The 13351-nt window shown below is 32.3% G+C and overlaps 1 protein-coding gene and 4 non-coding genes across 6 annotated transcripts in view; 3 read left to right on the top strand and 2 right to left on the bottom strand.

Moving 5' to 3' along the window:
* LOC118450247 (mannosyl-oligosaccharide alpha-1,2-mannosidase IA-like) overlaps positions 1 to 10895 on the top strand; it is a 92645-nt gene extending 81750 nt beyond the window's left edge. The window contains exon 3 of one of the 2 annotated variants that reach the window (XM_085656382.1): positions 10869 to 10895. In XM_085656382.1, coding sequence (XP_085512508.1) covers positions 10869 to 10880 — 12 coding nt within the window. In that variant the 3' untranslated portion in view covers positions 10881 to 10895. Of the gene's footprint in view, positions 1 to 2528; positions 2556 to 10868 lie in introns of those variants that run through there. The other variant, XM_085656383.1, reaches the window with a different exon arrangement.
* On the top strand, positions 5336 to 5554 carry LOC118445964 (small nucleolar RNA U3). Its single transcript, XR_004839448.1, has one exon. It is a non-coding gene; the product is annotated as a small nucleolar RNA U3 (small nucleolar RNA).
* On the bottom strand, positions 6168 to 6249 carry TRNAS-AGA (transfer RNA serine (anticodon AGA)). The gene has a single exon. It is a non-coding gene; the product is annotated as a tRNA-Ser (tRNA).
* A 1760-nt stretch (positions 10896 to 12655) lies between the features above and the next one.
* On the top strand, positions 12656 to 12728 carry TRNAR-ACG (transfer RNA arginine (anticodon ACG)). Its single transcript has one exon. It is a non-coding gene; the product is annotated as a tRNA-Arg (tRNA).
* Positions 12729 to 13018: 290 nt separating this feature from the next.
* On the bottom strand, positions 13019 to 13092 carry TRNAI-AAU (transfer RNA isoleucine (anticodon AAU)). The gene has a single exon. It is a non-coding gene; the product is annotated as a tRNA-Ile (tRNA).
* Positions 13093 to 13351: the final 259 nt, after the last annotated feature.

Genomic DNA, 13351 nt, shown 5'->3' with positions numbered 1-13351 from the left:
GAGACTAAGGAGTCTCTTGCAAACATAATGCTATCGAAAGTTGACCATCCGAGTGAGAGCGAACAGAGAACGAGTAAAAAAAAAGATAAAAAAATGAAATGACAACAGGAGGGTAAGGTAAAGTTAACTTGATGAACGTAGTAATTTACATGTTTTATATCCTCTCTCCTAGCTCTATCTTCGTTTGTATCCTTTTGTAATATCTCTTACTGGGCACAATTCAGAGTGCCCGAAAATTCTCTCTCAATTTCTTTGATAATTTTATTTTATCCTTTTAATACGCGCCGCTCCCGATGCAATCGACGTTACCTAAGCCAACCATTTCAAAGACCACCATCGTCCCCCTTTTGTTCGGCTCGTTTCTTCTTGATATCAGATAATGCAAGACTTCTTCGATGGGAAACTTTCGGCCAAGTTCGATGGGAACTTGTTAGATGGTTTACGACTAACTTGGGCCAATTAAATCTTGAAAATTTGATACTTTTTTCTACTTCTTTTTCTTTCTTTTTTTTTCTTTTTCTTTCTTTCTTTTAAATCGACATTCTTAAAAACGTCACACGCAACTTCTTTATTAATATTAATAATGAATAGATTTTTAATCAAGAAACTCATGGTCGGACATTCCATTAAAGATGTAGGTGTCTACGCCTATGAGAAGGAGTAAAAAGAAAAGAAAAGGGATTGGAAAGAGGAAAAGGGGTTGAAAGAGGAAATCAACCCTTGCTTTCGGTATCCTAAACGAAACGCATTTTCTCCATTCTGTTGTTATTTATTGGCTAACATACTCCGTGCGTTCGTAAGTTCGTCGAAGGGTGGGGGGAGGAAAAAAAAGGAGGGGGAGCTACGAACCGAGAAAGTTCTCTTAAGAAAGGGCGAACCCAAGGTTGATTTATAGTCTCACATCGTCGGTATTTGAGTAGCGTAATGTAAGCAGTATTTTACAGAAAAGACAATGTTTCCGTTTTATACCTCTTTGGCATTGGGTGGGATGTATATATACATACATACATACATACATACATACATACATACATACATACATATATATATATACCTTCGCGTTCTAAGATCGCTATCTTCTTCAAAGTTATGACGTTTCGTTCGAGGATTATTATTGGTTTTAACCTTAGCCCGTAGCTTTCGAATATGTTCGAGTGTGTATGTGTACACACACATATATATATATGTATATATATAAATAGTACGTGGCACCTAAAAGGTACGTTAATATTTCACTTTCAAGCGAGCATCTTTACCACTTATTCGTCTCATAAATATCCCCGTGATCTTAAAGTTCTCTACGGTTGAGGATTTAGCTCGTAATTATCAGATATGTATTATGACATTTTTGACGTTCCTCGATATGTTTTCCCATATAGAAGATAAAAGTCATGGGAAAGAGAAAGAGAAACAAAGAAAAAGAGAGAGAGAGAGAGAGAGAGAAAGAGAAGAATCAGGATATTGGTATTAATCAATAATAAATGCGTAATTATTTCTATCTTTTTCGGATAACCGTTGAATTCCAATCTTTGAAAATATCGAATGCTACAACGGTGAGGTAACGTCACGTCGACGGTAAATAATATTCCATGCGTATATAACGTTGGCCCCATAAATCACGTTACAACATGCCACAGGGAAATTGAACTTTTTTTTGGATTACTTATACATCCGTGATTATTCCTATCGATGGTATTGCGAACAATCAAATAAGTAAACAAAAAAAAAACAAAAAAAAAAAACAAAAAAAAAAGAAAGAGAAAAAATGAAAGAAAGAAAAGGAAAGAAAAAAAGGAGATATATTAGAATATTCAATGCGTAAATAATATCATCGATGAATATTCGACAAAATCTAAATATAAATCAAATGGGAATAATCTAAGTGTAAATCAAACGTGACTTGATCAACGAGATTATTACCTGGAAGTTTGCTGATGTGTATATTTAGTGTGTATGTTTGTGTATTTAATTAAATCAAGAAAGTTGTCAACAAGTAAGTCGGACAACTTCGTTAAGTTGACTTACTTAGATTATTTCTATCTCTTTCTCTCTCTCTCTCTTTTGTTTGCAAACCACTGTCCGAAAACTTGAGTTTTCGTGAGCGTTTTAGACGTCGGTGAAGGTCCGCTCGTAAATTTTCTCACGTTAACAGTACACATACGGCGGGACTTAAATAACGACTAAGAAAGTTGGTCAAAGCGGAACTTGTAATAGTAATAGTAGTAGTAGTAGTAGTAGTAGTAGTAGTATAGTAGTAGTAGTAGTATAGTAGTATAGTAGTAGTAGTAGTAGTATAGTAGTAGTAGTAGTAGTAGTAGTAGTAGTAGTAGTAGTAGTAGTGTAGTAGCCGTAGCTGATCGTGTTACAAAGTAGCTCGGTAGAATTATGAGCGTTCTACCCTTTTATATTTTCTTCTTCTTCTAACCTTTGTTTTTTCTCATTTTTCAAAGAGAACCCTTCTTACACCCTCTAACCATTTTATCGTTTGAATTCTTCTTTTTATAAACAATACTTTCTATACTCTCAAGGCGTTTCGATAATTTTGAGAAACCGAGATTAAAGGAGAAGAAGAAGAAGATAGAAGTAGAAGAAGAAGAAGGAGAAGAAGAAGAAGAGGAAAAGGAAGAGGAAAAGGAAGGAAGAGAAGATGAAGATCAAGGAGAAATATTGACGAGTAACGTAATTTCGATCAGAGAAAGAAGAGAACCTAGTCAGACACAATCTCTCGATAGGCTTGTGCTCGTCGGCAGGTAGGTACCGCAATTACGGTAATGTTATGCGCGCTAATTGGAGGATTTTCTACAGAGCCGATAAAAACGAGATTACTCCATGGCCAAGTCGATTTTAATATATCGGATATCCAAGAAATTGGCTATTGACGTACTTTCTCTCTCTCTCTCTCTCTCTCTCTCTCTCTCTCTCTCTCTCTCTCTCTCTCTCTCTCTCTCTCTCTCTCTCTCTCTCTCTCTTTTTTATCTCGAGTCTCACGTTTCCGTCATTATCCACAGGCAAAAGCCCGGGAATTATTGGCGATATAATTTCGGCCACACCGATTAGCTTCCATGGATGTGAATTTTAATCAACGTCGCGCGATCGAATCAGACTCGATCGTTTAATATTACGCTTTTTTTTCCGTGGACTTAACGGCTCTGTAACACCCATTCGATCTCGTCGTTTTATCATCAACGAGTAATTTAATATTGTATATTGATCGTGAACAAACATTATATTGCTTTTTGATTCTCCCAACTAATGGGAGAGAATTAGGATTAAAAGAAGATTCGATTATATATATATATGATATATCAAATATATATACATATATATCATATATCTATATTTTCTTTTTCTTTCTCTCTTTTTTCTTCTTTTCTTTTCTTTTTTTTCCATTTTATTATTATTATTATTATTATTATTATTATTATTATTATTATTATTATTATTATTATTATTATTATATATATATATATATTTTTTTTTTATTTATTTTTCTCTCTTTTTATCTTCTTTCCTTTTTACTTTCTATTTTATTACTATATAGTTCTTTTTATTTATTTATTTTTCTTTCCTTCTTTTTTATTTCTTTCTTCTTTTTTCTTCAACTTCTTCCTCTTTTTTTTTATAATTTTCCAAAAAGCTAATAGTACAGATTGAAAATATTAGAATTATTAAGTACTGCTCTGTCTAGTTTATGTATGCTGAGATGTATTCTGTAATAAAGAGTAGAAAAGTGAGAGAGAGAGAGAGAGAGAGAGAGAGAGAGAGAGAGAAAACGCAAACGATTCTTGGCGAGGACGTGCGAGCAGAAACCAACCACCGTGAGCACAATGCGCGTTTAGGTGTGGGCGTAAGTAATGTATGCTCACATTGTTTACCGTCACCTTGGCGTGTCGCCCTGAGGTACAGTACACGACAAACAGGAATATGCATGTGTGAACAGTATATCTGTATGTACATACACGTGTGTACGTGAATGTGCATGTGTGTATGTATATGTTTATGTGTGTTTGTCTGTATGTATGTATATGTACGTTGACAAAGAAGTGGAATGAAAGTTTCGTTTCTTTGAACCGAGGAAAAAATAAATTTACTTTCAATTTCTCTTTTTTTATTTTTTCCTTTTTCTTCTTCTTTCTCTTTCTCTCTTTTTTTCGTTTTTTTTTCTTTTTCTTTTTTTTCTTTTTTTATTCACTCATTTGTTCATCTATTAATAAAACAATACATTATTGTTTTTCTCTCATAATTATTTTATTTATTAAAACAATACATTATTTTTTATTTTTCTTGTCGTTTGATATTCACTCGATAGATTGGAAATTCATCATTAGAAATTCATTGAAATTCGATTGTCGAAGTGTATGAATGATAATTTTTTTTTTTTTTGTTTACAATGTCACGAATGAAATCCAATAGAAGTTATATCAATGCTATATAATTTAATAATATATATAGGATAATAATGAAATTTCTATATTAGCGTATATGTGTGTCAACTGTGTGGGTGCCGTGCGTGCATGCATTATATGTGCGTTGTGTGTGCATACAATTAAGTTGGCGAGATAAGGGAATTGCATGCATGTACGACGAATATCATCTCTAATGACATAAACGTGCTGGGATTTCAGCATTATTATTAATTCGTAAGTGATATTATAACTGTTGGTTCTAAAGTAAAATGATTTTATCAATTTAGGTGTTAATTGTGTCATGGTAATATTAACCATCACCTTCCTGGTCCCAGACATTAGTAAATTGTAATTTCATACCGCAGCAAGTCTATGGTATGGTATGGTTTGCCTCTGACAGAGGGAGGATCGAAATTATAATTTAATCGTCAATTTTATGTTGCACTTACGAATAATTACGTATTACCCGAATACGTAATTATGCTGAGCACACATCATATACAGCCGCGATTGCAATCAAACGCATAATTTCACTGACAGAGTACGATTTGCGAACGGTACAAATCAAATTTGTCTGGCATATTTTCGTCATCATTTTTTCTTTTTTTCTTTTTTTCTTTTCTTTTTTATTTCATTTATTTATTTATTTAAATTTTAGAACGAATTATATTTAAATAACGTTTATTAGACTATTTATTTATAAAATTAAAATTCCCGTAAGTGTCTTTGTGTTTAATTATAAATTCAACTGAAGTTCAAAGTACTCTCTGCAATTATATAAATAGCATAATTCTCGTGCTATTGGATTACTCTAAGAATAGAATTAGTAACATCTTTCGCCAACAGATGGCCGAAGTAAATATATCGATTCTCGTATACGAAACGTTCTTACGAATGATAGATCCATCCGACGAATCGAAAGATTTATTAAGATCATACTTCACAGGATCATTTCTGTAGTATATCTTCGGATCTGCTCTGCGAAAAGCTGAGCTGATGCAGCCACGTTGATGAGACATAGCTCTCTTCCTTGAGCGTGAGGCCGATCTTATAATCTGATTTAATAGTTAGATTGTAAGGTCATCGATGATCGTTCACCTCTTTTACTTAGTAAGGGGGGTCATGGGAAGTAGAGCTTTCTGAGTGGTCCCTTTCTCTTATTATTAAAATATAAATAAAAATTACTAGTACCAAGGGAAAGTGGGAAATTAATAAATTACTAGAAAAACTCTATTTAAAAATATATTTTTAAATTTTATTTTTTATTTTTAAAAGTATTCTATTTTAAAATATTTTAAAGCTTAGAAAGAAAGTAGACCTCCCGATTTTGCTGTTGCAATATATATTATATATAATATATTTTTTTTTCAGTTATATATATATATATAATAAACATTCTGTTGCCTTATATTATCTCGCAAATAAAAAGAAGTGGGGATAAAAAGAAATAAACCATCTTATTAATTGCAATGCACGATTAATTATATACATATATATTTATGTTTGCATATCATATATAAACATATTTTTAATTATTATTGTGTTTAAAATATATATTTTGCAAATTAAAAAGAAAAAAAAAAATAGGAAAAAAATGAACTACTTGGCTTATTACAATGCATATTATTTTATATCGACATTTGTATAATTATATATATAAAATAAAATATATTTTTAATTAGAGAAAGCAATTTTGCTGTTGCCCAAATAGATATATTTTATAGATGAAGAAAAAAAATAAACCACTCTTGGGTTTTTCTTCGCAGTCGGTAGGACTCGAACCTACGCTCCCAGAGGGAATCTGATTTCTAGTCAGACGCCTTAACCACTCGGCCACGACTGCTGTTGGAAGTTTGTTGTTATATATTTTACAATCTTCCTATAATTCTTTTATAAAGATAATTTTATTATATGTTATTAACAAATTTTATAAATATTTGAAAGAAAATTATCATTTTATATATTTATATTTTATAATAATTCTATACACAAAAATATATAATATATTAAAGTATATAATTTTTATATCCACAAATTAATAATATTATTTTATGAGACTACAACTTTATTCGCACACGAAGACGCTTAATAACACAAGAGAGAGAGAGGGGGGGAAGGGGAATGCTTCAACGAACAAAAATATAAAAATAGACCGTTCCAATATTATCGACAATAGCGCGGCTGAAGCAATAATATCATCGAATCTTTTCTGAAGTGGCTCGTTTCAAAGGAGCTCTTTCTCTCTCTCTCTCTCTCTCTCTTTCTTTCTTTCTTTCTCTCTCTCTTTCTCTCTTTCTCTCTTTTTCTCTTTCTCTATCGTTTCGAAGTATAAGCGAAAAGAAAAATGGGGTATGTTGACACAGCAATAACCGGACGGCGACGTGCAATCTAAATTTCGAGATCTGTGCTATATTGACCCTTGACCTTTAAGAGGAAAATGGGGTTATCGACGATAGCAATCGTGATTTATTGAAAAATATATTACAGAGAAAGGAAAAGGAAAAGGAGAATGAGAGAGAGGAAGAGAGAGAGAGCGAGAGAGAGGAAGAGAGAGAGAGCGAGAGAGAGAGAGAGAGAGAGAGAGAGAGAGAGAGAGATAAAGAAGTCCTTTAAAATGTACAATATTATTCTAATTGTTCTATCTATTTTTCTTCACTCATATTTCATTCTTTATTTTAAGTCTATTAATAAATAAAATTAATAAATGATATAAGCGCGATCGTTTATCATACGATAGTGTGTAATACGGCGTATCTCGTTAATGACATAATAAATATTAATCGATAATAAAGATTATAGATATACGTACATACGTTCGTACAATTCGTCAAGGCATATACGAGAATGGTGATGCTCATTATTGAAATTATTAACGACTCATTAGCGTTTATGCCGCAATGTATTGTTCTTGTTATCGTTTTTATTATTATTATTATTATTATTATTATTATTATTATTATTATTATTATTATTATTATTATTATTATTATTATTATTGTTATTATTATTATTATTATTATTATTTTTATTATTATTATTATTATTATTATTATTATTATTATTATTATTATTATTATTATTATTATCATCATTATCGTCATTATTATTGTTATAAGCATCTATTAAAACTAATAAAATTTTATAACTATTAAAATTAGAAGAATGCAAATCTTCGAATCTCATACTCCATATTATAACAATTTCGAAACTCTAATGAACGAAACGCCGCGTCACTATACCATAATGCTATTTCAATAAGACGTAAGAATTATTGAATTAGTACATTTTACCTATCGGATTTTTAGCTTCCCCCATTGAATGCAAAGTTCATGGACTTGTTAATACTCTTCCTTGATATTCTTAACAAATAGAAAAGTTCGATATATAATATAGCCTGGGAGGTATATTGGCTCATTAAAAATTATTACCATCGCTTCATTTGACGTTCCATTGGTAGGAAATTGTAGTAGTGGAGAAGAGAGGAGAGGAGACATGAGGGCTGACCGACGAGTTCATGAACGCAGAAAAGAAGGTTTGGTTGGAAGAAGAGTGGTAGTAAAAAGAAGAAAAAAGAAAAAAGAAAAAAAAAAAGAAAAAAAGAAGAAGAAACGATACACGTACATACCTTAGAGAAAAATTGAAGCCCCGTGGGAAAATAAAAAAGCTTTCGTCTATTTGTTTTTGACTTTACGTTCAGCGGGTACATTCCAATGGAATCATAAAACACGATATATACGGTGCTTATTAATTTCCAAAGAAGATAAATATTAAACGAGCCCAGATTTCAAATATTACCGGGATAAGGTATATAATAAAGGTTGGAAGCTATTACATTGATCCATTTTTTAATTAATAAATTTTTCGTTTTAAAAGAGAGAGAGAGAGAGAGAGAGAGAGAGAGAGAGAGAGAGAGAGAGAGAGAGAGAAAGCTAATAATTATTTATTTAAAGAAGGATAATCTCTTAAAAATATCAATAGTATTTGCAATAACGTTTACGTATTCTCATTGATAAAAGGGACCATGGATAATCACGAAAATTCGTTTCCATTATGATCAACGGCAACGATCAGAATAAGAGAGAGAGAGAGAGAGAGAGAGAGAGAGAGAGAAGTGGGGATGGTGTTTGTGTGCGTATGTGTGTATATGTGTATATTGCTTGTCGATAACTTTTAGTCAAACTAACTTCGTAATATCCTTTTCTAGTCTAGCGGAGTTAATGGGAGTACGAGCATTATTTTCACGGTAAACGTTTCATCGTTAACTTCGTACCGGTCGAGGGCAAAAGCTATATTTAACAACAAACAGTTAGCTAACGTGTACGTATATATACGTGTTACGTATGTACGCTAGGTACGTTTGTACGTGTGTACGAAGGGGAGGACATTGAGGTCAACGAGGTAGTGAGTCTCGTCAGGGGTTGACAGGTTCACATCGACAGACTTGCCTATATTCGCTTCGTATACCTTGTCACATAAGGTTCTACGATTTACAATAGTTGTTAATATGCAGTCAACAGTATGAGTTGCATTCACGTTGACATCCTGTCAGGCCAGTTTCTAGTCGACTCTCTTTACAAATCGCATATAGAAGTTTGGGTGTGCGTAATGACATTTTTTCTTTTTTTACTTCGATTTTTTTTTTTTTTTTTTTTTTTTTTTTAATTTCTCGATTTGTTTCATAACCCAAATACGAATCCTCGAATAGTACAAAATGATTAAATAATGATAAGTTTCTATAATTATAATAGTGCCAATAAATGGTTATACTTGGAAATATTCATAGATTTAGGTCGGATTTACTTTCGGTTTTTAATTTTCCTTTTTTCTTTTTTTCTTTTCTTTTTTTATCTTTTTTTCTTTTCTTTTTTTTTCCACTCCAAAGAGAAAATAGATACGTTATGTGTAAGCATGTAACTAATTGACATTATTCCATATCACTTGAAGAATCATAATGGAATTTATACGTGATACATATTTCTTTAATTGGATTTGAAGCTTTGAGGAACATCTAACAAAATTCTAACGAATATGGTAACACAATAATTATCAAATATATTAGATAATTTTTGCTTAATAAAATAAAAAAAAAAAAAAAAAGAAAAAGAAAAAAAAAGGTTGAAATATCGTTCGATGTCATCACAATCCGTGCGATACAACATCCTCGTTCGTAGTATTCCCTAAGCAAAATTATGTCAAATTTATATGATAAATTTGATCTATATATATATATATATATATATATATATATATATATATATATATATATATATATATATATATTCGTTTTCTCACTCGCACATTATAGCGATATTTTCATGAGGACAATACGTAAACGAGGCCAGGACGCGTTTCGAAGGACATTCAGCTAAGGAGAATGGTGCAATCGCAGAAGATCTTACGGATAATGCTAGGAGGGTACAATGCCGTTGTCATCCACATTCCTCGTTTGTCAAGAACACGTAGAGACGAGATTAAGAGAATCTTTAACCCCCGTCCCTGTCCCTGCCCCTGTCCCCACCTCTCAGTTCCTCACCCATTCGCCATCTCGCCATCTCGCTATCTCACCCTCTTTCTCTTCTATATCCTTCAACCCTCTACCCTCTATCTATCCCGTCCACTATACCCTTTCTTACCCTTTTCTTACCTTCTTCCAATGTTTTCCTCGTTCTGTGACTCTGTTTTTCTTCGTTTCACTGTTCTCTTCTCTTCTCTCTCTCTCTCTCTCTCTCTCTCTCTCTCTCTCTCTCTCTTTTCTGTCTCTTTCTTCTTACATTTCTTCTTCCCTTTCGCGATCCGTCCGACTTCCTCTTCTTCCTTCGTTTCTATTCCATAGATACAAGTACGACGGTTACAAACGACAACGGCTTTCCAAGGGTTTACAATGGATTTAAGTCACGTTCGTTCCACTTAATCCGGTGAACATTCTTTCCGGACTTCCACTTACACGCCTCCTGTGACGTTGCCTAAAATACACTCTTAAATTTTAGAATTTCTCTCACCGACGACATTATTATTTTTATCATTATTATTATTATTATTATTATTATTATTATTATTATTATTATTATTATTATTATTATCATTATCATCATTATCATCATTATCATCATTATCATTATTATTGTGGGATGAAAGGTTCCAGAGCTAGTTAATCATATGTATGTACATGTGTGAAATATGCCGATCGACAGTTGATCGAAGGGATGAAGGTTTAGAGCTAATTAATCGTGTATATCTGTGTGTGTATGTGTGTGTGTGCATGCGAGAGATAAACCAATCGGTTGTTGTTATTATTATTGTTATTATCTTCATGAATGAATGAATTATCATTCATTCATTCATTCATTTATTTGATCCAATTCATATATTCGATCCAATTGTAATGTCACATAGGATTTAATCATCGAAAATCCAACTTGCGAATATATCCAATTAAGCATATTTATTCATTCTCTGTTTCAGGTATGTACATGATGATCATTGAATTCGATGTTCCTTTATTGTCTACTCGATGAGGTCTACTATCTATTGTGATAACTTCTCGAAAATGATGAGAACCGATACGTGTTCCAAGGTAAATCGAGTAAATGTCCTCAAGGTAATTCCTCGAGTAGTAATTGTCAATAATTAAGTAATATTACGTTATTCCCTGAGATTTGACAATAAATTGATATCAACCATCATTTGCTTTAACCAGAGATATTCTACGATATGATTGAATTGATATGGAAAATATTCGAAAGATTTTTCAAATATATTCAAAAGTTTTTTAATACACATACATACGCAAACACACACACACACACACACACACATACACGTACGCTATGCAATGGATATATACGTATACCAATAGAAAGTAAATCATAGAAAGAGTACATAAGTTCTTGATATTTTTATTGTGTCTATGCGTAGAAGGATAATTATTATCGCTGTGGTTTCGTTATAAAGTCAAAGGGAAACATATACGGTTGTGCTTTGCTCGTAAAGGATAGAAACGAACTCCCAGCAGGACTATAAATTTGAGACTCGCATGAACGTAGGAATCAAAGGAAAAGCGGTACAGAGTGTACAGAGAGACAGAGAGAGAGAGAGACAGACAGACAGAGAAAGAGAGAGAGAGAGAGAGAGAGAGAGAGAGAGAGAGAGAGAGAGAGAGAGAGAGACAGACAGACAGACAGATAGAGAAAGAAATGAAAAAAGACGTTTCTTCATGATACAGACTATATTTTCTAATAAAATGTACCAAGCTTGCCACATAACTGTCCTACTTCGACGAAGAGCACTGAAATTTTTTCTCCGCAACTTTCGGCCAACTTTTATTTTGCGTTTTTTACTAAGATTCGTCGGCTGAAGTTTCGAGAGGTTGGTCAAGAGAAATGGGAGGGTAAGAGAGATAGAGAGAGAGAGAGAGAGAGAGCGAGAGAGATAAAGATAGAGAGATAAGGACGCAACTCAGACGTTGTGAGTGCCATGAGAGAAGAAATATATGATTGGTAGGTAGCTGTTGGTGGTTGTGGTTGTGGGAAGTGATAGTGGTGGTTGTGGGTAGTGATGGTGGTGGGTAGTAATGGTACTATTGCTGCTACTGCTGATGCTTCTGTTGCTACTGACTTCTACTGCTATTGGTCCTGTTGGTTCTTCTGCTGTTGCTACTGTTGCTAGATGGAATGATGGAAATGAAGAGAAGTTTCCTGCTCAACTGAAACGAGAGCTACGAAAGTTTATTTGAAAGTCGGCCGCTAGAGACTCCGCCATTATTCCACTTCTAATGAACCCTCAAATATTTTCATTTCGGTTTGATTACGTTGCCAACGAATGGCTTTGACGTTAATTTAATTAGGGTATCAAGAAAAAAAAAAAAAAAAAAAAGAAAAATGGCCTCGTTTGACAACGATTGTTTTATCTATGTATGATTTGTGTTACTTGATGTTATCATTAAGATTGGAAGTCTTTTTTTTTACTCTGATTCTTATGAAATAATTTTTCTAATTGTTTCGTTCCATTTACGAAACGATTATTTAAAATTATTTCATTCATTCATTCATTCATTCATTCATTCTTTCATTCATTCATTCATTCATTCATTCATTCATTCATTCATTCATTCATTCATTCATTCATTCATTCATCTTTTTAACTTCATTCATTGGATATTGTCGATTAGATAGATTTAATCAATTTCGTTTTTTTTTCTAAGAGTACAATTTTCGTATATATAACTTCTAATGATCAAATTGATAACGAGTGGTCCTGTGGCGCAACGGATAACGCGTCTGACTACGGATCAGAAGATTCCAGGTTCGAATCCTGGCAGGATCGGCCTCATTTTTTTTTCTATTCTATATTTATAACGAATTATCTTCTCTTTTTTCTTTTTTACATTAACTTATACACATTCGAACAGTTTCTTTTGTAACTTATCTTTTGATGTAACAAGTTATAATTTGTCTCAGTTGAAGCTCAGTAAGGTAAAGAGATATGTACCATATATATTTTTTATTTTATTATAAATTCGAGTGTAAAAGTAATATTATCGTAATATATTTATAGAATAAATGTTGTTAATGTAATGGAATATTATTTTGTAGAAAAAAAGTGAAAAAAAAATCTGGCCCATGGGGGGATCGAACCCGCGACCTTCGCGTTATTAGCACGACGCTCTAACCAACTGAGCTAATGGGCCATTCGTGGAAATCCGTATTTCTTGATGGTAGATATAAAGTCATATCATGATATACATATTTTAATTTTATAAATATTTATATTTAACTTTATAATAAAATGTAAAATATCATCCTAATATCATATATATATATATTCTTCTATATAGAATATATTTATATATGCTTTTTATGTATAATCTATCGAAAAATCTAGGTTCAAACTTATATTTAATTCTGATTTAGCTAATTCGCATACACTTCATGTATATATGTATGTGT

This window comes from Vespa mandarinia, chromosome 4 (assembly GCF_050613455.1).
Source record: "Vespa mandarinia isolate Hongniang chromosome 4, ASM5061345v1, whole genome shotgun sequence".
Taxonomy (NCBI): domain Eukaryota; kingdom Metazoa; phylum Arthropoda; class Insecta; order Hymenoptera; family Vespidae; genus Vespa; species Vespa mandarinia.
Note: the sequence above shows the minus strand (reverse complement) of the source record. Positions and strands in the feature narration are given on the sequence as shown.